This window comes from Oncorhynchus mykiss, chromosome 17, assembly GCF_013265735.2.
Source record: "Oncorhynchus mykiss isolate Arlee chromosome 17, USDA_OmykA_1.1, whole genome shotgun sequence".
NCBI classification, from domain to species: Eukaryota; Metazoa; Chordata; class Actinopteri; order Salmoniformes; family Salmonidae; genus Oncorhynchus; species Oncorhynchus mykiss.
In genome coordinates this window covers 31,718,425-31,744,468 of record NC_048581.1, presented here as the reverse complement: position 1 = coordinate 31,744,468, position 26,044 = coordinate 31,718,425, and the positions used below count along the sequence as shown (strand labels likewise).

Genomic DNA, 26,044 nt, shown 5'->3' with positions numbered 1-26,044 from the left:
GATACACATAGGAAACTGTTGAGCATGAAAAACCCAGCAGCATTGCAGTTCTTGACACACTCAAACCGGTGTGTCTGGTACCTACTGCCATAACTTGTTCAAAAGGCACATAAATGTTTGTTTTGCCCAGTCACCCTCTGAGTGGCACACATACACAATCCATGTCTCAAGACTTAACCATCCTTTAAATCGGTCTCCTCCCCTTCATCTTCACCGATTGAAGTGACATCAATAAAGGATCATAGCTTTAACCTGGATTCACCTGGTCAGTCGGTCATGGAAAGAGCAGGTGTTCCTAATGTTTTGTATACAGTAAAGCGATAGGCTTTCATATACACAATTCAATGCTCTTTACAGAAAGACAGTTTTCAAATTAATGACTAAACAAAACTGGCTGCAGACGTCAATGAAGTATAGTAGGATGTAATGTTGGATGAAATGTTTTAGAAAGTAAATCCTCTTATGTATAGGTTTTGGCCGGTGATTCAGGACTACAGGTGTTTCCGGTACACTCTGCCTCACACACACACCTGAACTTTGTCTTTACAGTAATCTTATAGTAAGTCCTCTTAACATAACTTTTTCAGCAGTGTACCTCTGGCAGTTTCATCCTTCAGGGAAGAGGGAAGTTGAGGTGGTGTGAGCTTTTTCTTTACTTGAGAATGACAAAAGCACTGTATTCTCCAATGAACCTGGGACTGCTGCATCGAGATGTTTGCGTTATCCATGTTGTTCAGGTGCCAAAAAGATGCATAAGATTTTAACGCTGTCACATTTTGCATACTAATCGGAGTTGGACAGATTGAAAGCCATATGAGATTGGTGAGCTCTGAGTAACCACAACAACCACCGTTAGCAGATAAAGTGGAGGACACCATGGTAATGCAGTGGACCCCATCTAACATACACTAACACAGTGAAAGATGAGGAACGTGCATGGGAGGCATAACCCTTGCTGCTTGCCTCTAAATATAAGGCAGACTCAAAACACAAAATAATGACTACAGGCTGGTATAATTGGGTTAGCTGGAAAGTCCATTTCTTTATTGCCTGTCGTAAACATGGACCGATGCCATAATTACTAGAACTCAGTCTGACTTATTTATAACTGCTAATTGAATGTGTAAGTCCCAAATGGCACCCTATTCCCTACACAGTGCACTACTTTCGACCAGAGCCCTATGGGCCTAGTCAAATGTAGTGCACTATATAGGAAATAGGATGTCATTTGGGAGGCAACCAGGGATTTAAGCGGGGAGTCTGCAGTCATGCTTTCATCAGCGAGCACTTTCAAGCCTAAACCATCACACACCCCTGCCCCAGTCCTTAATCAAAGCCCACTCCTTATTAAAGTGTTACAAAACAAATCCATCTTGAACTCTGGTGAACTTCCAAATAAAACCAACGTTGAGTTCTAGATGTTACAGTGTGACCTGTAGCTGTCTGTTGTCTAATCCACATCCAGTTTAATGCAATTGTCAAATGGGACCTCCAGGTCACATGTAAGGCTGCCACCTCCAGACTGAGGCGTTTGGCTAGGGTGCTGGGTTTCTCTTTGGGTTACGGAGTTGACGAAGACTGGATTTCAAATCCGACTTTGGTTACTTAGTTGACGGCGAGAAGGTGTGAATGTACACCAGAAGACTAGTAGGTTATAGGGACTACAGGTCAGCTCAGCTCACAGCAGATGAGTCAACCACAAAATCTTCCCAACCCGTTGGTCTCGTCACCACAATCATCATGCCAACACAACCGCATTAAAGTTGCCCCAAGATAAGGTCTGAAATCATCCTCCTATCACTTTACAAGGAGGGTGTGTCCTTATGTACATGGGTGTATCTGTCCTCTCAGACCCAGTCAGCTCCCTGTCAAAATGGTGGTGTCACGCAAAGGGTGTGTATGAATCAACTTCCCCCACTTCATCAAAGCCTTGAGTGTCATTCTCTCCCCTGTCAGGAAGCCAGCCACCCCTCCTCACTTCAGAGGCAACAGTGCCAGTCCGTGCAAGTCGGCTTGGTTGTCAAACAGTAATGCTATAGCTACCGTCCAGACTTCGAACAGGAAGAATCGTAGAGGAAAAGATACTGAGGAGACCTATGGTTCTTGGAATGCGGACGACACAGAAAGAAGTGTGGCGTTGATACATTTTGTTACGGTTTAATAACATTTTTTAACACCTGATCCAAAGTGTGGGTTGATATCCCATTCTGCAAATGGGGGTAACAAGATGACATGAACCTTTCATTAGAGCTGGGCGATATGGACAAATCACGATAAATTGACTGAATTATCATGATAACGACAAACTGAATACATTGATAACATGAATGTGCACCAGTTACTTCTTTTGTATTACCCTTAAAACTACTACTTTGAATGTTGTAGCTATCGATCATCTAGTTAGAAATAGCGTATTATAGCAGACTTACTGATTTTTTAAAAACTATGCATTCCACTAGTAAAGGCTACTTATCGTTAATATCAATATCAGTAAAATGTTCGAGATTAATGTCGGTTCGGTCAGAAACAATCATTTTTGGTTTATCGTCCCAGCTCTAACCTTCATTGTACAAATTCATCTTTATGACATCACTATGGATGAATAAATGTTCATTTTTTCTCTTCTATGATCACTGACAGTTCAAAGGACCAGATACTTATTTTGTATTGATTGGAAAGACTTTTGATTGTTGAAAAGCAAAATGATGGAAAGTGAGACAAGAACATATGGATATTTAAGACATTGGGCCAATTGGGACAGCATGTGGGTCTGTCCAGGAGGGTGCAACCATACAACATATTCAGATCATTATTTTGCATGTACAACAGATAGGCTTGTCTGTCATGTAGAATAGCAAATCTTTGTCAGTTCTATTTCTACTTGCAATGTTGTGAATGTCTCACCTCACTGAACAGCCTACACCCCTGGCCTGTGCCCAGTACGGAAAGTTCAGACCAGGTCAGGCAGCCGGAATGTTGAGGGGCTAGAAATAGTGTGGGAAGAAGCAGCTCCTTTGGGAACAACGATATCGTACAAGTTGTCTGGCCAACATTAAGCAAGGGGATGTTAGGTTTACTAGGCTTAAACTGAAAATATCAATGTATCACTCTCTGGAATGGCAACGGGTATGTACAAAATGGACATTGCACTAATTGTAAATCAAGCATAACAGTACTGTATGTTCTGTACGTGAAAAGAAGTATTCCATCCCGGCCACAAAACAAAACAGCAGGTTCTCTCTAGCATTGATAGAACAATATCCCATTTGTTAGACTCAACAGATAGGACTTACTGTAAGAAATGAGCTAGCCAGTGTGTACAGTAAATAAGGTATAAAGATACATATATAATGCATAGTTTTCCTGTCTGCTACATGGCAGGCTAATGTTTTCTGTCCAAGTCATAGAATGAAAAGAAATGACAGGAAAAGACTGGAAACCACTTATTGTTTTTATAGAACGGGGACGTTTCTCTCCTATTTCACACAGAAATGTAGACCCTAGCTGCGGTGTACGATGGCGTCGATGCTCTCCTGGATCTCTGCCATCTTCTTCAACACCTGGTTCACCTTCGCCTCGTCAAACTCCAGACACACAAAGTCTGAATCCTGGAAGGAAAACGAGAACGGAGAAGAGGGAAAGGAAGGAAGGAAAGAAGGCAAAGGGAAAATAGGGACAGTATATTAAGAACAAGACAGCAGGCAGTAGAGCCTACTTCATGGATGGGTTGAGGGATGTAGCTCAACTGACGTGACATCAGAAACATTGTGATAACAGGAACCTTTACTCACATCAAGTCCTATTTTAAGGCCCAAGATCTAAGCCAGTTTGACATCCGTTGAGCCTTTTAAAAGCATATTTCAACACTGTGCTACAGGAAGAGGTGTGTTTGAAAATGGGGTTGGAAAGTTAACAGAAAAGAGAAGCCTAGAACCAGGATGTGGTCCAGACACATTCAGTTAGGACCAAACACTTGTTCTTTCTCTTTCCAACGGACAACAAACTAAAAAGGACTAATGGAAATAAAAACACATTTATTTTTATGACGGTTTATAAAGGATGCTTATTCAAGAAAGTTATTTTTAATGTGTTACCAAGAAACTAATACAGTGGACAACGATTTCAGAAGACTGTTGTAAGTGGTGCGTGCGGTAGATGACCTAGGAGGTACAGCTAGTGTTAATTACTGACACAAATAAAAGGCAACAGTTGGCCTAAATATAGCGACACTTTGCCTGTAGCACAGTCATTTGAGTTTTCCCCATTTATAGCAGGGTCCCTAGAAACTCACTTTCATTCTCTCATGTCTCTGAGGCATTTCAAAAATAGCCTCCAATATCACTAGTGAGAATGTGACCTTTAACCAGCGTGCCATCAAAAGAGAGATGACGACAGGAACAGGGGATGAAGGACAAATGAGGGAAAAGGAGGAGAAGACCTAAAAAAAACAACAGCTGACTGTCCAAGGACATCCATACCCCTTGAAGAGCTACTTTTGAGTCTTAACATGTTGTTTTGTGGCATCATGTTTAACTCATAAGGGTCACAGATATGACTAGAATATGGAAGCTGATCCCAGAACAGTGAAGTAAAGTCAGGAGAGCAACTATAGCACCTGCCTTTAAAATAAAAAATCCATCCCAAAAACTACATTTTGGTATGTTTCACTAGCCCATGGTTGATATAGTCCCAAAATGGGTTGTATGTCATCAATCAAGTTTTCAAAATTATAACTTGCATCATAACGGCTGTATTTCAGTATTTTGAAAGTTAAACATCTTGAAAAGTTGATTGCTGGCACGCAAAAAAACATTTTGGGATACTTGAGTCAGAGTATATTTTCAAATGAGTCACAGCGTACACAGACCATGTGCAGATCGTGTGATTGGCCGATCTACTCATCAATTTCTATGATATGTAGCGTCTTCATTACATGCTACTGAAAAATGAATGAATGTCCCTGGGTGGCCACAATAGGACACACGACCTTCCATCTGTCCATGTCTTTGTTAGTCTGTTTGTTCCCGAGAGTGCACATCACTACACAAGGGCCCTATCACCTCTCTTAAAAGAACGGTTGCCTGGTTACTGGCTACCGCTGCCTTATTTCTTTCCGCAGTCATTTGTTTGTTTGAAGCACAGGGCTTGAAGCGTGTCTGTCGCCTGGGACGATTCAGTGTTAATTTCGGTTGGCGAGAGAGAGGATGCTCTTGAAGCTATCCGTCTACCTCGTATAACTCAGCTTAATGGAATGCTACTCGCATGGTTCAACTGTCACTCAACTCTATAAAACACAAACATTGTGGCTTAGTGAGTAGGACTTGATAAGTCAAGTTAAGATGCAGTTACTCTGTGAAATCTCCTTGCATAGACTGAAAGGACAAAGCCCTGAACACCTATAATCATTTACTTTTATTATACTGCAAAACAATTACTGTACAAGTGCTCATCATTAGCCTTAATACAGACTCCCGAGTGTTGCAGCGGTCTAAGGCACTGCATCTCAGTGCAAGAGGTATCACTACAGTCCCTGTTTTGAATCCAGACTGAATCACATCCGGCCATGATTGGGAGTCCCATGAGGTGGCACATAATTAGCCCAGCGTTGTCCAGGTTCGGCTAGGGTAGGCCGTCAATGTAAATAAGAATTTGTTCTTAACTGACTTGCCTAGTTAAATAAAAAGTTGAAAAAAAAAAGACCATTCATTTACTGTTTAGCCTACTAAATGGTCAACTAAGTACCATATGAGGCACACCTCAATCCTAATCTTCCTCTACTGACACTGAGGGGCAGTGTTTTTACAGCTAATGCCGGTTTGCCCGAGGCTGATGCCGTGCAGGTGTTTGTACACATGCATATACACACACTCAGTCAAATAAATGCATACAAGAACACACACACATTCATGCAATAGTGCCAGACATAAACATATACAGTTGGCATTGCTGTTATGATTTTAGTTGTCCTTGATGTCCTTTGTTTTTTTCATTTTTTTTCATTGTTGTTTGCTGGGGGGGGGGTCTCGAATGGTTCAGAGACAGCTGTTTTTTTGGCCTGGTGGGAGATCTGTCAACGTGCCCTTGAGCAGGGCATTGACCCTGGATATGTGTGTCACTGAATGGGAGTCAGGTGGATGACTGGTGTGGTGTAGTTGTTGAGCGGCTTCACTGCAAGTATATCGTATGTTTTGGATATTCAGTCAAAAAAAAAAAAAAAAAGTCCTCTCCTCTGAGGTGAAAAAAAGTTGTAAATTCACCATAGTGACAGCAACTTAATTTATGAATAACTCCTCTCATACAACAGCACTGTAAAGACTTCAACTAAGTGGTGTCTTGTCTTCAAGGGCGTGCTGCTCTGCTGGCCTCATTCTCAGTACCAGGGGAGTGGCAGACAAGAGATCTGAGGGAAATGGGAGCCCCAGCAGCAGGGGCGCCGTATGGGGGGGAATAGTGGCGCCTGTGACTGAAAATTAGAACTTTAGGTTAATCTTTTTTTTGTACATATCATTAATATAATATTTATTTTACAATGTACTAATAAAACAATTTATTTTTCTTTTCTTGTTTTTGGCAAAAAAGTAAACATCCGGAGAGCCTCCGTATTGCATATATTTACATCTAATGGTTCGGTCCTGCCCCCAAACCAGGCGCGAACAGTACTTGCTAGCAGTGAATTGCGAGTGAGGAGTACCGGTGTAGCATCAGGTCTCAGCTTCCTACAAATCAGGCTTCCAAAAACGAAAGGAAAGAAAGACAGGAGAGAGAAAATAAAGGACGACAGTATGTCACCCAATTTTTCACAAAGGAAGGTGGGTGTAGTCTGTGAGTGGTGGGAATGAACCTGTTAGCTTAGTCCGTAGCCTACTTTTTGCTCCCCTAACATTAGTTACTTAATATCTAAACAGAACATTTCCGAGTGTTTACATTTCGTTCCTCTTTCAGCCGAAATTTAAATCAATGCAATACCAAATCAGTTGTCCCAGCCCCTGCCTGGTGCCAGGCTCAAATGCAGCATCAGACTCAGCAGGCCTGTTAAACCCATCCCCCTGAACCAGCCCTACTCCCAAATGAAGAAGGACGTGAGCAGCATTGTGTTGAATGACAATGTCAGTTGGCATAATTGCAGGTACTGCTAGGCATTGAGGACAGGAATGTGATTGTCCAGTCAGGAAAAATCTCACTTGACACAGAGACAGCCAAAATCAGAGCCTTTAAAGGAAGAGATCCAGGCTCATTCATATATATATATATATATCTCATTATAGTAGGTTCTTATTAGTAGGTTCTTATTGTCCATGGACAAGAGCAAGAGCAATAAGAGCAATAAGAACACCTCCTCCCAGCTGCCTACTGCACTGAGGCTAGGAAACACTGTCACCACCGATAATCTATGATAATCAATCATTTCAATAAGAACCTACCCCGGCAGCAACTTGCCCAAGCCCCCCTACTTCTCCTTCACCCAAATCCAGACAGCTGATGTTCTGAAAGAGCCGCAAAATCTTGATCCCTACAAATCAGCTGGGCTAGACAATCTGGACCCTCTCTTTCTAAAATTATCCACCGAAATTGTTGCAACCCCTATTACTAGCCTGTTCAACCTCTCTTTCGTATAGTCTGAAATCCCCAAAGATTGGAAAGCTGTCATGGTCATCCCCCTCTTCAAAGGGGGAGACACTCTAGACCCTATCTGTTATAGACCTTCATCCATCCTGCCCTGCCTTTCTAAAATCTTCAAAATCCAAGTTAACAAACAGATCACCGACCATTTCGAATCCCACCGTACCTTCTCCACTATGCAATCTGGTTTCCGAGGTGGTCATGGGCACACCTCAGCCACGATCAACGATATCATAACCGCCATCGATAAAAGACAGTACTGTGCAGCTGTCTTCATCAACCTGGCCAAGGCTTTCGACTTTGTCATTCACTGCATTCTTATCGGCAGACTCAATAGCCTTGGTTTCTCAAATGACTGCCTCGCCTGGTTCACCAACTACTTCTCAGATAGAGTTCGATGTGTCAAATTGGAGGGCATGTTGTCCGGACCTCTGGCAGTCTCTATGGGGGTACCACAGGGTTCAATTCTTGGGCCGACTCTTTTCTCTGTATATATCAATGATGTCGCTCTTGCTGCTGGTGATTCTCTGATCCACCTCTACGCAGATGACACCATTCTGTATAGATCTGGCCCTTCTTTGGACACTGTTAACAAACCTCCAAACGCGCTTACAACACAATGCCTTACAACACTCCTTCTGTGGCCTCCAACTGCTTTTAAATGCTAGTAAAACTTAATGCATGCTCTTCAACCGATTTGTTTCCCGCACCCGCCCGACTAGCATCACTACTCTGGACAGTTCTGACTTCTGTGGACAAATACCTAGGTGTCTGGTTAGACTGTAAACTCTCCTTCCAGACTCACATTAAGCATCTCCAAAATCAGATCTAGAATCGGCTTCCTATTTCGCAACAAAGCCTCCTTCACTCATGCTGCCAAACATACCCTCGTAAAACTGACTATCCTACCGATCCTTGACTTCGGCAATGTCATTTACAAAATAGCCCCAACACTACTCAGCAAGCTGGATGTAGTCTCACAGCGCCATCCGTTTTGTCACCAAAGCGCCATATACTACCCACCACTGCGATCTGTATGCTCTCGTTGGCTGGCCCTCACTACATATTCGTCGCCAAACCCACTGGCTCCAGGTCATCTATAAGTCTTTGATATGTAAAGCCCCGCCTTATCTCAGCTCACTGGTCACCATAGCAACACCCACCCGTAGCATGCGCTCCAGCAGGTATATTTCACTGGTCATCCCCAAAGCCAACACTTACTTTGACCGCCTTTCCTTCCAGTTCTCTGCTGCCAATGACTGGAACGTTTAGTACCTTGAGCGTGGCTGAGGTGCACCCGTGACCGGCTCGGAAACCGGATTGCACAGCGGAGAAGGTACAGTGGGATTCGAGATGGTCAGTGATCTGTTTGTTGACTTGGCTTTCGAAGACCTTAGATAGGCAGGGCAGGATGGATATAGGTCTGTAACAGTTTGGGTCCAGGGTGTCTCCCCCTTTGAAGAGGGGGATGACCACGGCAGCTTTCCAATCCTTGGGGATCTCGGATGATACGAAGGAGAGGTTGAACAGGCTGGTAATAGGGCTCGCGACAATGGCGGCGGACAGTTTCAGAAATAGAGGGTCCAGATTGTTAAGGTTTTGCAGCTCTTTCAGAACATCTGCTATCTGGATTTGGGTAAAGGAGTAGCTGTGGGGGGGGGGGGGGGGGGGGGATTTATCGGTGGTGACCGTGTTACCTGGCCTCAGTGCAGTGGGCAGCTGGGAGGAGGTGCTCTTGTTCTCCATGGACTTTACAGTGTTCCAGAACTTTTTGGAGTTAGAGCTACAGGATGCAAATTTCTACTTGAAAAAGCTGGCCTTGGCTTTCCTGACTGACTGTGTGTATTGGTTCCTGACTTCCCGAACAGTTGCATATCTCGGGGACTATTCGATGCTATTACAGTCCTCTGTAAGCCTATGGATATTCCATAAAAAAATCTGCCATTTCCAGCTACAATAGTCATTTACAACAAACATCTACACTGCATTTCTGATCAATTTGATGTTATTTTAATGGACAATTTATTTTGCTTTTCTTTCAAAAACAAGGAAATTTCTAAGTGACCCCAAACTTTTGAACGGTAGTTTACTTAACCAACCAGGATAAACACTTATCATTCAACATACAGTATCAGTAATATCTTCACTAGTAACCAAACAGGACCTACCTGAATTTTTCCAAAAAGTAATGCTTGTTTTTGTTGCAAAACTTTTGCTACGTTGTGCACTAATGAATATACAGCCCTGGTTACCTGTGTTTTTTGTCATGTCCAGCCCGAACGGGCATGTGGCACTGTGTGGATGTGGGTCACTGTGGGGTCAAGCCCATTGAGAACATGTACAGGTGATTGATTGCCGGAGCAACTGGTGTCAGCAGTCGCTCCGGTGTCTGAGGCAGTTGGGGCTGGCCTGCTTCATTGCCAATGGCACTGCTGGGCAGGAATTTTGGGTCCCATGAAAAGATATCACTTTGGGCCCCACCACCACAGGCCACACCAACCAACCCTGCGCAATTGCTGTAACCACACACCTCCAGAACCTAATCAACCCACTCAAAGATTTAAATAATTCTACCTTTGCAGCCTTGCAACTCTTGTAGTCCAATATTTACTGACAGTGAGCTATGAAAATATAACACTGTGCAGACATGCATGCAACATTCTGCATACAGTGGAATTCACTATTTGATGCAAGACTGATACCCTCTATAAGAAATGTGCTCAAGGCCATCTTTTACAGTCTAAATGTAATTTTAATGGTAAGATTATTGAATGGAAAATTATTTGAATTTTTTTTAATTAGTGCTACAGGATGCAAATTTCTGTTTGAAAAAGCTAGCCTTAGCTTTCCTAACTAACTGGGTATATTGGTTCCAGACTTCCCTGAAAAGTTGCATATTGCGGGGGCTATTCGATGCTAATGAAGAACGCCACAGGATGTTTTTGTGCTGGTCAAGGGCAGTCAAGTCTGGGGTGAACCAAGGGCTGTATCTGTTCTTAGTTCTACATTTTTTGAACGGGGCATGCTTATTTAAGATGGCGTGGAAAGCACTTAGAGAAACCATGCATCCTCTACTGACGGGATGAGGTCAATATCCTTCCAGGATACCCGGGCCAGGTCGATAAGAAAGGCCTGCTCGCTGAAGTGTTTTAGGGAGCATGTGACAATGATGAGGGGTGGTCGTTTGACCGCGGACCCATTACACACGCAGGCAATGAAGCAGTGATCGCTGAGATCCTGGTTGAAGACAGCAGAGGTGCATTTAGAGGGCAAGTTGGTCAGGATGATGTCTAAGAGGGTGCCCATGGTTACAGATTTAGGGTTGTACCTGGTAGGTTCCTTAATAATTTGTGTGAGATTGAGGGAATCTAGTTTAGATCCCAGTTTAGGACACGTAACAGTACGAACCGTGAAGATATGTGAATTGATCCCCCCCATCTATGGTTTCCAGGGCACAGCTGGTGGCTGAAGGGGGTCTATAACAAGCGGCAACGGTTTAGAGACTTAAAAAAAGTATAAGCTCTAATTGTTTGGGCACAGACTTGGATAGTATCACAGAACTCTGCAGGCTAACTCCACCTCCTTTGGCTGTTCTATTTTTTTGGAAGCTGTTATAGTTAGGGATGGAAATGTCAGGATCTTTGTTGGCCTTCCTAAGGCATGATTCAGACACAGCTATGACATCAGAGTTGGCAGAGTGTTCTAAAGCAGTGAATAAAACAAACTTAGGGAGGAGGCTTCTAATGTTAACATGCATGAAACAAAGGCTTTTACGGTTACAGAAGTCAACAAATGAGAGTGCATGGGGAATGGGAGTGGTGCTGGGGGCTACAGGGCTTGGGTTAACCTCTACATCACCAGAGGAACAGAGGAGGAGTAGGATAAGGGTACGGCTATAGGGAACTGATTGTGTAGTGCGTTCGGAACAGAGTCAAAGGAGCAGATTTCTGGGTGCGGAAGAATAGTTAAGTGATAATGTACAGACAAGGGTATGGTAGGATGTGAGTACAGTGGAGGTAAACCTAGGCATTGAGTGACGATGAGAGGTTTTGTCTCTAGAGGCACCATTTAAGCCAGGTGAGGTCCCTGCATGTGTGGGAGGTGGAACAAAAGGGCTATCTAAGGCATATTGGGCAGGGCTAGGGGCTCTTCAGTGAAATAAGATAATCACTAACCAAAACAGCAGTAGACAAAGCATATTAACATTAGGGAGTGGTATGTGTAGCCAAGTGATCATAGGGTCCAATGAGTAGCACTAGATACGTCAGGGAGCCAATTCTGTAGTCGCTGCTACCCTAGGCGGGCTGGAGACACGGGGCTAGCAGATGGGCTTCCGGCGAAGTCGCAACGGAAGAGCCTGTTGAAACCACCTCGGACAGTTACGTCGGCAGACCAGCCGTGATGGATCGGCGGGGCTCCGTGTCGGCAGTAAAGGGTCAAGCCTAATTGGCAAAAGCGGTATTGTAGCCCAAGAATTGGCTGGTAGAAGAGAGCCGGGAGATGGGCCTAGCTCGAGGCTAGCTCCAGGCTAACTGGTGCTTTCTTCGGGACAGGGACGTTAGCCTGGAGTAGCCAGTCATTTACAACATGAATAATGTCTACACTGTATTTCTGATCAATTGGATGTTATTTCAATGGACAAAAATGTGCTCATCTTGCAAAAATAAGGACATTTCTAAGTAACCCCAAACTTTTGAATGATAGTGTATGTGCTGTTATGCTAGCCATGTGCGGAGGGAAAATGCATTGAGAATGAACTATGTTGCAGACCATCGATGCACTCAGTGTTTTTGAGTTCTCTTTGAGGGAACATTAACAGTATGCATGTGTTTATGTTTTGCCTACACATTGTTAACAGCACAGTGTTAACAGTGATATGAACTGAATGATATACTTTATAGGCCTACACAGCATACCTGGCACAATTAACAGAGACAATGGTTTGCTAAACACTGACAGGCAACTAAAATTTGTAATACAAAAGGACTCATAGAAGACACTGAATACAAACTGTCATTTTAGACACACTACAGGTCAACCGACAGACAACTGTAGTCCTATCCAATCTACCATCCCCATTGTGTGCATAACCAACAACCACCAGCCACTCCTTAGGTCTGAATACAGTAGTTTCACAAGTTGGGCTGCGTCTCAAGGTCATGGCAATCTATTCTCTATATAGGTTGCACTATTCTTGAGGACCATAGGCTCTGATCAAAAGTAGTGCACTATATAGGGAATATAGGGCCATTTGGGATGCACACAGAGTTAGAATGCTGACTCACCCATTCCTCTCTTCAGTATTGGAGACACCTACGAGTCTATCGGATCTGTCATCATATATTAGAGAACTCATTTAATACACTCAAAGGGCCACGCTCAGGATCGTGCGGCACGCTAATGCATTTGTTTACTGGAAAAACAATAATATATGAGATAATGAGAGTGCTAGCCAAAACAGAGCTGGGGCCTATCGTGAGATATGATACCCCAACCTGGTCTCAGAGCATTTCTTATTATTCTCTATGTAAATCTGAGACACTCCATTTGGTATGATATGTTACGTTTTATATGGTACGTATTCATTTGTGGGTGTCCATCACCATTTCGTATGATATGTTACAAATTACAATTCATATTGTGTTACGAATTTGCTAAATGTACAGTATGTAACATATTTGCAAAACATATAACATGTTACGAATTACAGAAAGGTGGCTAACATTAGCTTGCCGGCTCACGTTAGCTAGGCTAGGGGTTAAGTTTAGGAGTTGGGTTAAAGGGTAGGGTAAGGGTTAATGTTAGATTTAGGGGAAGGGTTAGCTAATATGCTAAGTAGTTGCAAAGTAGCAAGTAGTTGAAAAGTTGCTAATTAGCTAAAATTGTCCATGATGAGATTCGAACTCATAACCTTTGACATGCTAGACGTTCACGTTCTACGCCCATCCTACTTTAGTTTTTGCCTTCAGGAACCATCGGTCTTATGTATCCATACTAATTTGAGTGGGACGGATTTACATTTACTATGTTACGTCTAGTCTATGAGACCAGGCTGGATACCCTGGGAATACAAGTGTGCTCCCGTTACAACAAAACGGAAGAATGACGGGAGAGAAAACAAGCGGATATGTTTTTATTTAAGATTTCACTGTGCAGTCCTCTGAGAAATCACCTATGTGGAGAAAATAATTGGTCATGCCTTCTATGTTTGCCAATGATTGACATGTAGGTAAACACATCGAAATGTAAAGACAGTTATAAGCCAGCATCCTGAGAAAATAGGACAGGGAGTCAATGTGTAATAAGCAATTGTCCTCCTCTACTTTCCATGGTTGACTCTCCACCCTCCAATTAAAAGACATCTAATGTTACATGCCAGCTCTCATATATAGTCAGGAATTGGAATGGTCTGAATACCTATCATATATCTTCACTTTCCTAACTCTTGAATTGGCACACACACAGAACAAAACCTTCACTTTTGACAAAAACAATTTGGTCATATTGATTCAGTCAACATTCTTTCTGCCTGACGGCTGATATTGTTAGTGCATTATGTCTTTGACTTCACAAGGTAATGGAGGTTGGGTTCGGTCGCTGCTGGTAAAAGCTTGTCTTGTAAATCAAACATCAACTGGGAACTCCTCTCTTGATTCCACGGATCACTGGTGCAAAACACTGTCTGTCAAATGTAATGCACTTACAGTAGGAGAACTAAGGCTTAGGCTGTCATCCGGATGAAAAGTCAAGACCAACACCTGGATGGGCTTAGTTAATGGTGTTCAGTAGGACAAAATGTTTCACAATGGGAAAAACAAATGTGTGTTCTTATTGGACAAGATCCTGTAGCACCTCCATTTTGAAATGTTTCATAAAGTTTCGTGCCTAAAGAACAGGAACGTGCTATATGAAATGTAAAGATGTGGAAACTACACCCTCATACAGCACGAAGAGACGGTTTACTACTGGCGCTCAATAGAATGTACAGCATGTACTGTGGTCATCTTCAAAGGGGAGAGCACAGCCATCAGTGGTGCTATTTACTTAGCTTCCCTCAGCTAAGTAAATAGATCCATTGAACAACTACTTTAGGGGATCTCCCCCAAAACCAACAGAATTAGTTTACTATTTCACAGCACCTGATAAACTGTCAGTTGCAGAGAATAGTATGTGTAGGTAGGATATAGGCTTTTTTTAAACCACAATCACTGGGCAAATAAATAAAGGGAAAGGGGGATACCTAGTCAGTTGGACAACTGAATGAGTCTTCCGCATTTAACCCAACCCCTCTGAATCAGAGATGTCCGGAGAGCTGCCTATCGACATCCATGTCTTCGGCGCCCGGGGAACAGTGGGTTGACTGCTTTGCTCAAGGGCAGAACGACAGATTTTTACCATGTCAGCTCAGGGATTCGATCCAGCAATCTTTTGCTTACTGACCCAATTACAAACTGTTACAGAACCAAATTGGCCTACTCATCAGAAAATCTATACTGCATAATTCAGACTCGTGCTAATGTTTGTTTTATAGATGAGGGGTGACTAACCTGTAGAAAAATTGCATGAGACCGTGTTAATCTTACTCTACACAGACTACCAATGGTCTGTCAGCCTCTAGTTTTCATGCTGAAAATGTTACAACTGTGCTACTAGGTTACTAAGTGAAGTTATTGATTTATCACATTATTGTAAGAAGTACACGCACTGGAATTCTTGGTTAAAGTTCTCACGAATGAAATAGAGTCTCTCCCACTGCCAAATCAAAATGTCAACAGACCACTTCTATTCACCCTAGTAAAAATTATGTTTTCATAAATCGGCTTTGAATCTGTTTTAGTATCCATGAAAAGGCTCAATGCCTGTGGTTACAGCAAGGAAGTGATTGGGTCAGATTAGAACATGTTTTTGATCCCAGATAAAAGCTGAAGCTCCATTGGGAACGGAGCAGACTCCACCCAGCCCATTATTAGGCTATTCCAAGTTTATTTAAATAGGTGGGAGCGGATGCTATGTTCCATTTTATCTCAAGTCTACAGGGAGCTCCCGATTCAGAGTAAATAGGCCTGTGTGTTGAATGAAAGTGGGCCACTCCGGTCCATTAGAAGATGAGACATGCAAAAGAAATAGGAAGCCATTTGAAATGTTGTCTTGATTGTATTCTGTATGGTTCATATACATTTTCCTGTTAAATTAGGTCATTTCTGTGCAATATTTCTGGGGGACCCCTTTTGGCTCTAGAGCACCCTCAGAAGCAAAAGTTCTGTATAGCCTTTTCAAGCAGTTGACTCTAGAGCAGGGGGGGGGCAATTCCAGTCCTCGAGGGCCTGATTAGTGTCACAGTTTTACCCCAGCTAACACACCTGACTCCAATAATCACCTAATAATGATCTTCAGTTTAGAATGAAATTTGATTAATCAGCTGTGTTTGCTAGGGATGGGGAAAAAGTGACACCAATCAGGCCCTCAAGGACTGGAGCTGCCCACCAGGCTCTAGAAAATCAAGGCTATAGAAGCATTAGCGTGACAAACTAGCCCACCAACCAACCATAGGATGGATGGAGCTCAGTCATGCAGATAAGATGTCCTATAGCTGGAATAGACTGTTTGGTGCTTGGCCGTTGGTGATTAAGATGATGAAAGGGGCGGGGTAAGCTGATCCCAGACCTGTCGATCCCAGAGGTCGACCGATTAATCGGAATGGCTGATTTCAAGTTTTCATAACAATCGGAAATCGGTAATTTTGGACGCCGATTTTTTATTATTATTATTTTTTGGACACCTTTATTTAATCTTTATTTAACTAGGCAAGTCAGTTAAGAACACATTCTTATTTTTAATGACGGCCTAGGAACGGTGGGTTAACTGCCTTGTTCAGGGGCAGAACGACAGATTTTTACCTTGTCCGCTCAGGAATTCAATCTTGCAACCTTACGGTTAACTAGTCCAACGCTCTAACCACCTGCCTCACGAGGAGGCTGCCGGTTACGCGAATGCAGTAAGAAGCCAAGGTAAGTTGCTAGCTAGCATTAAACTCAAATCATAATCACTAGTTATAACTACACATGGTTGATGATATTACTAGTTTATCTAGCGTGTCCTGCGTTGCATATAATCGATGCAGTGCGCATTCGCGAAAAAGGACTGAATTTGCTCCAACGTGTACCTAACCATAAACACCAATGCCTTTCTTAAAATCAATACACAGGAGTATATTTTTTTAAACCTGCATATTTAGTTAAAAGAAATTCATGTTAGCAGGCAATATTAACCAGGTGAAATTGTGTCACTTCTCTTGCGTTCATTGCACGCAGAGTCAGGGTATATGCAACAGTTTGGGCCGCCTGGCTCATTGATAAATAATTTGCAGGCCTCCCAGGTGGCGCAGTGGTTAAGGGCGCTGTACTGCAGCGCCAGCTGTGCCATCAGAGTCCCTGGGTTTGCACCCAGGCTCTGTCGTAACCGGCCGCGACCGGGAGGTCCGTGGGGCGACGCACAATTGGCCTAGCGTCGTCCGGGTTAGGGAGGGCTTGGTCGGTAGGGATGTCCTTGTCTCATCGCGCACCAGCGACTCCTGTGGCGGGCCGGGCGCAGTGCGCGCTAACCAAGGTTGCCAGGTGCACGGTGCGGCTGGCTTGGTGCGGCTGGCTTCCGGGTTGGAGGCGCGCTGTGTTAAGAAGCAGTACGGCTGGCTGGGTTGTGTATCGGAAGACACATGACTTTCAACCTTAGTCTCTCCCGAGCGTGAGACAAGATAGTAGCTACTACAACAATTGGATACCACGAAATTGGGGAGAAAAAGGGGGTAAAAAATAAATAAAAAATAAGAAATAATTTGCCAGAATTTTACGTAATTATAACATAACATTGAAGGTTGTGCAATGTAACAGCAATATTTAGACTGATGGATGCCACCCGTTAGATAAAATACGGAACGGTTCCGTATTTCACTGAAAGAATAAAACGTCTTGTTTTCGAGATGATAGTTTCCAGATTCGACCATATTAATGACCTAAGGCTCGCATTTCTGTGTGTTATTATGTTATAATTAAGTCTATGATTTGATAGAGCAGTCTGACTGAGCAACAGTAGGCACCAGCAGGCTCATAAGCATTCATTCAAACAGCACATTTGTGCGTTTTGCCAGCAGCTCTGCTGTTTATGACTTCAAGCCTATCAACTCCCGAGATTAGGCTGGTGTAACGATGTGATGTGAAATGGCTAGCTAGTTAGCGGGGTGCGCTCTAATAGGGTTTCAAACATCACTCACTCTGAGACTTGGAGTAGTTGTTCCCCTTGCTCTGCATGGGTAACGCTGCTTCGAGGGTGGCTGTTGTCGTTGTGTTCCTGGTTCGAGCCCAGGTAGGAGCGAGGAGAGGTACGGAAGCTTTACTGTTACACTGGCAATACTAAAGTGCCTATAAGAACATCCAATTGTCAAAGGTATATGAAATACAAATGGTATAGAGAGAAATAGGCCTATAAATACTATATTAACTAAAACCTCTTACCTTGGAATATTGAAGACTCATGTTAATAAAAAGGAACCACCAGCTTTCATATGTTCTGAGCAAGGAACTTAAACGTTAGCTCTTACATGGCACATATTGCACTTTTACTTTCTTCTCCAACACTTTGTTTTTGCATTATTTAAACCAAATTGAACATGTTTCATTATTTATTTTAGGCTAAATTGATTTTATTGATGTATTATATTAAGTTAAAATAAGTGGTCATTCAGTATTGTTGTAATTGTCATTATTACAAATACATTTTTAAAATCGGCCGATTAATCGGTAGCGGCTTTTTTTTGTCCTCCAATAATCGGTATCGGCGTTGAAAAATCATAATCGGTCGACCTCTACCTGTAACCTCCGTGGTGGTTGCTTTAGCTAGGGGGCTGTCAGTTGACTTGTTGATCGTCCCAAATGGCACCCTATTCCCTTTGGTCAAAAGTAATGCCCTATAGGGAAAAGGATGCCATTTGGGCCGCACGCCTCAAAATACTTTCCCCCTCTCAGACACTCTACGGAATATCCACGTGGACATCTGAGCTGTGGCTTCCATAGTGACTTTACTAACCAAACTAGGGAAAATGTGTGATCTATCTGATCTATGACCAAACCAAAGCCAATCAACATTTGGTATGATTCTATATATAGCTTATAGATACATAAGCCTATTTCTTTATCCCATCTATAACCTAAGTCATTTACACCCTTCAAGTCATAGAGATTAAATTAAATGAAAGCCCACAGCATCCTAACCTAAAGCACTTAGAATGATCTTGATATGGGAGTATGAGCCTATTGGCCAGTTACATTTACTGGCTATAAAAAGGACGTTTATTGGTAGGGATGATGTAAATTATCATACTTGTTTATAATGCACTGTGTTGTAATCAATCATGGATGTAATAATAAATCAACAAAATATAGCTAGTGTGGCGGTTGGAAAACAAATCTGTAGTAGGAGCAGAAAAAGCTCTAAACTGAATGTACTTTTCTTTTACGAATTGATACAATAATCATGTTCCCTGGGACTGATGTGCCTACACTGCAATATAGTCTCACTTATAGAACTAGGCCACCTCGTTTTCACATTCTAACAGTGTTGACCTTACATTGGGGCAATTCCCCAGTAACAGAGTGATGCTGAGACTCATCTTTCACACACAAACCGTCATTCTTTATGGTTTAACTTTGAAATCATTGTTTTTTGTTTTGACATACATTATAAAGTGAAAAATCTGATTCTCAGCATCACTGTTACCAGGGAATTGCCCATTGTCTTCTGGCAGGTGACGTCACTCCTACACAACGCTCGTCTGTCAACCGAACAGCAGGCAATATTGTTGCATTGTCTATCTGGCGTAAGACAATGCTTTTGGCACCTATAATTGTGAAACTTTTTGTTTCCTGGAACTCTCCCTGCTACTAATACCAAGAAGAGAAGATAATAGTAGTGTCATCAGCTAATTCCAGACCAAAAGGATTGAAGCTAGAGCCAAGTCGCCATCTCAGCAGAGCCACAGAGATGCCAACTCTCCACAACAATGCTGGCAGGGGAAAAACTTTTTAAAAAGGCACACACAGGGCCAGGCTTTTGGGATGACCAAAATGAACACCACCTTTGCAAAACAAATTATAGCGTGCCATTAAAAAGTCATACCAGCTTTCTTAGATGTATTGTGAGATATTGGGTTACAGTGACACTATTGAAATTACAGTATAGTCCTCAACTATATGTGCGTCCCAAATGGCACTCCATTTCCTAAATAGTGCACTACTTTTGACCAGGGCTCATAGGGCCAAAAGTAGTGTGCTACATTGGGAATAGGGTGTCATTTGGGACACACTAATATGTTAGGTTGAGGACTAACAGGTGAGAGGCAGACTAGTACTGTATATGTAGCGCTGGCATATCAGACACAACAATTTGAAACTATGACAATGTAATAAATATACTGCTAAAGCAGGAAAGAGGAAGGTGAGTACAAAGTCACTGGCAATTTCATTTTAAGACTAATTAGATTATGGTTTAAAATCAAAATGTGCAAACTCCGCCCACCTGGGGCACATTATGGAACAAGTCCAGATGAGAAAGCCTGTTGATTTCCATAATGTACTATGTCTGAAAGCACAACTGGGGAATCAAAACATAACATTGGTCTAATTAAAGGCAGCCATGTAAAGTGCTTGTACAGTCAGTGTGACTGGTATTTTAAAGAGTGCCCCTCTTCCCACTCCCCTCTCACCTCTCCAGTCCTGCCCAGTTCCAGCTCCACCAGGGCCACAGGAATGTTAGCAGCACCCCCTCTGCTAGCTGAGGTCTGGAGGTCCACCCTCCAGGTGAGGCCCTTCAGGCCGGGCTCCCAGCGGCTCTGGCCCAGCAGGCTCTCTCTCACCCGGGCCCGGTGGCTCTTCCAGAACCGGGAGAGGGCAGCCGCCTGCTCGGCGCTCACACCCCCCGTGCCCTGCTTCCTGGTCTGGGCAGTCAGGAAGGCTTCCAGCTGGGCCTGATCCATGTTAGCAGTGGCGATAGACTGAGAGGGGGAGAAGAAAATAAGCAAATATTTGTTAGTCTAACAAAGAGGTTGACGTTTTTCTAGTTGTATTATCTTGGCCTGGACAAGATAGAAATGTAGACAACTTCATCTTCACATCAAGGACATTGAAGGGAAACTTGACATGTGTTTACACAGGTGTTCTAGTGCTGCCATCTAGTGACAGGTAAATCTCAGCCTGTAGACAGACAAACTGATCTATCATTGAAAACCACAGTTGTCAACATGAATGAATCCACACACCCTATCCTAGCTATTTATTTAGAAGGCCATTTGTACAGTATAGTACAAATTGAATTAACTGATTGAGCTGAAAGATTTGTTTTGGTAAGATTGTACAGACAGCTAAAGAAAGACAATAGAGAAACTGGTTTCAAGCATATGGGCTGCAGGACGAGGTTGAGCATTTGAAACATGTATCTATTTGCTACCTATAGCCTATCCCTATAATAATGTAGCTTGTCAATCAACACGAGGGGAATCAGGTGAGAATGGTCTCAAAATGCAGAAGTTGACAGTACCTTTAAAAGACCTTTCATCTTTTCATGCATCGCGCGAAACTCCTCCTGCGTTAAGTCTGGATAAAGTTCATTTTTCAAAAGTTCCTCTGTTATTTCAGCATTATTATAATACACTATTTGTGCTATTCCGTTCAGCAAACCGTTCAAAGATTTCGACGTTTCAACATCCGCCATGTTGTAGCCCCACTGGTCACGTGACTCCTGTTGTGTATGCCCGCTCATTGGCTGTGTTTCTCACCATACTCACGCACATCAATCACTGATTGGCCTACATATCCAAGAAAACCCATCCATACACACACACACACACACACACCAATCATCGTTGAAAGCTACTTGAGGTTGATAAAATGTAGTGTTATATAATGAAAATTCTAAATATAGTATGGCCTTTGTAAACCTTTGACAAACTAAGTAGAACATGTTCATTTTTGTACAGTTTCAAAATCAGTCTTTAATGTTGACATGCAAAAAATGTGGTACTTTCGGTTTCATTTCCTAAATTTCCACCTCCCAGCCCAATCCCTACCAGGATAATACCCATAAAACACTCACTAGGACACATCATACGCACAGCAAGAAAGCAGCAAGAACAGATCTACTTCATAAATAAGGTACAGGGCAAGTATGTATGAGTGTGTGTGTGTGTGTGTGTGTGTGAGAGAGAGTGTGTGAGAGCGAGAGAGAGAGAGAGAGAGAGCGAGAGAGCGTGAGTTCATGGCAACATAGTAACAGGTATCACAGGTTTTCTTCATTTGGCATCGTAACTGTAACATCAAACACCTATTATTGTATAGTTTGTGAATTACAGTATCAGCCAGTACTAATAATATTTTTTAAAAATTGACAAAATATTTTTGAGTGTTTGAATATTAATCCACCGGCGTGTCAGATTTCAAAAAGGATTTACGGTGAAAGCAAACCATGCGATTATGTGAGGACAGCTCTCTCAGCAGACAAAACATTAAACAGCTAGCAGCAAAGTAGATTGGTCACGAAAGTCAGAAAAGCAATCAAATGAATCCCTTACCTTTGATGATCTTTGTATGTTTGCACTCACGAGACTCCCAGTTACACAAATGTTTGTTTTGTTCGATAAAGATTATTTTTATATCCAAAAACCTCCATTTGGTTGGCACGTTTTGTTTAGTAATCCACATGCTTGTGCAGTTCACGACGGGCAGACAAAAATTCCAAATAGTATCCGTAAAGTTCGTAGAAACATGTTAAACGTTTTTTATAATCAGTCTTTAATGTTGACATACAAAAAATGTGGTACTTTCGGTTTCATTTCCTAAATTTCCGCCTCCCAGCCCAATCCCTACCAGGATAATACCCATAAAACACTCACTAGGACACAGCATACGCACAGCAAGAAAGCAGCAAGAACAGATCTACTTCATAAATAAGGTACAGGGCAAGTATGTATGAGTGTGTGTGTGTGTGTGTGTGTGTGTGTGAGAGAGAGAATGTGTGAGAGCAAGAGAGAGAGAGAGAGCGAGAGAGCGTGAGTTCATGGCAACATAGTAACAGGTATCATAGGTTGTTTTCTCCATTTGGCATCGTAACTGTAACATCAAACACCTATTATTGTATAGTTTGTGAATTACAGTATCAGCCAGTACTAATAATATTTTTTTTAAATTGACAAAATATTTTTGAGTGTTTGAATATTAATCCACCGGCGTGTCAGATTTCAAAAAGGATTTACGGTGAAAGCAAACCATGCGATTATGTGAGGACAGCTCTCTCAGCAGACAAAACATTAAACAGCTAGCAGCAAAGTAGATTGGTCACAAAAGTCAGAAAAGCAATCAAATTAATCCCTTACCTTTGATGATCCTTGTATGTTTGCACTCACGAGACTCCCAGTTACACAAATGTTTGTTTTGTTCGATAAAGATTATTTTTATATCCAAAAACCTCCATTTGGTTGGCACTTTTTGTTTAGTAATCCACATGCTTGTGCAGTTCACGACGGGCAGACGAAAATTCCAAATAGTATCCGTAAAGTTCATAGAAACATGTCAAACGTTTTTTATAATCAATCCTCAGGTTGTTTTTACAATAAATAATCGAACATATTTCAACCGGATGGTAGCCTTTTCAATAGGAGAGAGAGAGCACTAAAGGCGCTCCAGGCGCTCGCTTTAAATGGAGGATAGGCTTGCAATGGAAAAGAGAGGTTCCAGAATAACAGCACTTCCTGGTTGGATTTTCCTCAGGTTTTCGCCTGCAAACCCGCTGCTGACAAGTGTGTAAAATCGAGCACACCGCCATGCATTCTCCATAGACAAACATTGGCAGTAGAATGGCCTTACTGAAGAGCTCAGTGACGTTCAACGTGGCACCGTCATATGATGCCACCTTTCCAACAAGTCAGTTCATCAACTTTCTGCCCTGCTAGAGCTGCCCCAGTCAACTGTAAGTGCTGTTATTGTGAAGTGGAAACCTCTAGGACCAAAAACGTCTCAAATGAGAAGTGGTAGGCCACACAAGCTCACAGAACGGGAACGCCGAGTGCTGAAGCGCGTAAAAATCATCTGTCCTCGGTTGCAACACTCACTACCGAGTTCCAAACTGCATCTGGAAATAACATCAGTACAATAAGGGTGGGACCTACTCCATATTTAATACCCATGAAATTGGAATGAGATGTTCGACGAGCAGGTGTCCACATACTTTTTGTCATGAGGTGTAGCTATATTGTGTATGACAGGCATTTGTCATGTGCCGCGACCGGGAGGTCCGTGGGGCGATGCACAATTGGCCTAGCGTCGTCCGGGTTAGGGAGGGTTTGGCCGGTAGGGAGATCCTTGTCTCATTGCGCACCAGCGACTCCTGTGGCGGGCCAGGTGCAGTGCGCGCTAACCAAGGTTGCCAGGTGTACGGTGTTTCCTCCGACACATTGTTTCGGCTGGCTTCCGGGTTGGATGGCGCTGTGTTAAGAAGCAGTGCGGCCTGGTTGGGTTGTGTATCGGAGGACGCATGACTTTCAACCTTCGTCTCTCCCGAGCCCGTACGGGAGTTGTAGCGATGAGACAAGATAGTAGCTACTAAACAATTGGATACCACGAAATTGGGGAGAAAAGGGGGTAAAAAAATATATTTTTAATAAAAAATTCAGTGGCGACTGCGCAGTCACGGTAAACGCTGCATATGTCGTCTCAATGTGAAATCACCTTTACATTTCTGCCTCGCAATCTGTAACGTTTCAGCGACACAGACTAAGTACAGTACATTGTTTCCGATAAAAAGCCGGAAAAAGTACGACCGATACCACACCTTATAGTTAAAACGTTTGTGAAAGTAGAAAGAGATGAGTAAAGTGGTTTTACAAGCGGGTATCTGGTATAAACTGGTATAAACTGTCAAAGTAGACTCATTATGAAGCGTTCATTCAGAATGTGAATTTGTTATAAATCATAAACTGTTGATAAAAGGGAATAAGTCAACATTTGTGAATTAGCAATCAAAGAAAGCATACATTAAATCAACCCATATATTTCCCACTCTTTATTCTCTATTCACTTTAAGATTGCACTGAGATTGACCAATCAGAATATACTGTAGTTCATTGATTATGCTTGTGTTATAGTTCCCAGGTGTGGGAGGCTATTGGCAGATATATACCCCTAGAACAGGATTAATGAAGAGAAAGAGAGAATTAGCTTCTTTAACTTGGTTTCTGTTCCAATGCATTTATTAAAGTTTCTCATATTCCAAATGTGTGTTTTATTCAAAATCATCAAATTACAATGTATATTATAGAAAATTACCCGTTTACATTCATTTAAATAGATTCACACATTCATTCTCATATCAATTGAAATCCCTTTTTCTCAAGCAGTAGTTTAGAACTACTGTGTATCTTTGTGTGTCTCACACCAGCTGTGATTTAGGTCAAAGTTCACTGATTACAGTCAAAGATGGTCTATTTATAGACGGTTTACAGTATCATAAGATGGTCAGTCTCGATTTCTCAAATCACATTGTTTCATAATAACCTCATCTCCCACTCAGTTTTTATTGAATATATAGTTTAATGTCACCACAAACAGGACTAGAAATGTGTACAGCAACAGCCAACTGGCCATTTAATCTGAGGTGAGGGTATTAAAGCATTATTTCCCTGCAGCATGAATTGAAATGCACTAGATATTTTCCGAGACAGACATACAGTTCAACCTCCATTCAAATCCTAGGTATGGGTCTGACCATTATCTCAATATGGGTAAACTTAGTGATAAGGCTGAGGTGTGTTTGACAGGCAATGTACCAGTTACAGGAAGTCTTCATTGACACACCATGTTACCATGGCGCTGTCAAGCTTAGGAGTCCATTTTGGATAAACTTTAATCCAGATCAATTTATATGATTTTTGGCATTGATATGTTGGTGGCGGGAAGACTGAAACCACACTCACTGACACTCTTAATAAGGATCCGCCCCTTTCTTTCAATTTTCGCCTAAAATGACATACCCAAATCTAACTGCCTGTAGCTCAGGTCCTGAAGCAAAGATATGCATATTCTTGGTACCATTTGAAAGGAAACACTTTGAAGTTTGTGGAAATGTGAAAGGAATGTAGGAGAATAACACAATAGATCTGGTAAAAGATAATACAAAGAAAAAAAAAAACTTATTTTGTATTTTTTTTTGTACCATCATCTTTGAAATGCAATAGAAAGGCCATAATGTATTATTCCAACCCAGGTACAATTTAGATTTTGGCCACTAGATGGCAGCAGTGAATATGCAACGTTTTAGACTGATCAAATGAACCATTGCATTTCTGTTTAACATATTGTATCAAGACTGCCCAAATGTGCCTAATTTG

At 42.3% G+C, this 26,044-nt stretch overlaps 1 protein-coding gene across 1 annotated transcript; it reads right to left on the bottom strand.

Annotated features, from left to right (window-relative positions):
• Positions 1-1,269: 1,269 nt before the first annotated feature.
• On the bottom strand, positions 1,270-21,434 carry LOC110493722 (COMM domain-containing protein 1). The gene is made up of 3 exons (XM_021568141.2): positions 21,205-21,434; positions 20,375-20,662; positions 1,270-3,608 (listed from the first exon to the last, which is right to left on the bottom strand). The coding sequence occupies exons 1-3, from the start codon at positions 21,424-21,426 to the stop codon at positions 3,501-3,503; spliced, it is 618 nt and encodes a 205-aa protein (XP_021423816.1). The 5' UTR covers positions 21,427-21,434; the 3' UTR covers positions 1,270-3,500.
• Between the last annotated feature and the right edge of the window lie 4,610 nt (positions 21,435-26,044).

What these genes read in the sequence shown, in the direction of transcription:
- LOC110493722 (XM_021568141.2), bottom strand. Translation starts at nt 21,426, where the DNA reads ATGAGCGGGCATACACAACAGGAGTCACGTGACCAGTGGGGCTACAAC. An exon ending in AGATGAAAGGTCTTTTAAAG is followed by an intron (nt 20,663 to 21,204) that starts GTACTGTCAACT and finishes TCCCCCTCTCAG; the next exon opens with TCTATCGCCACTGCTAACAT. An exon ending in AACTGGGCAGGACTGGAGAG is followed by an intron (nt 3,609 to 20,374) that starts GTGAGAGGGGAG and finishes TTTTCCTTCCAG; the next exon opens with GATTCAGACTTTGTGTGTCT.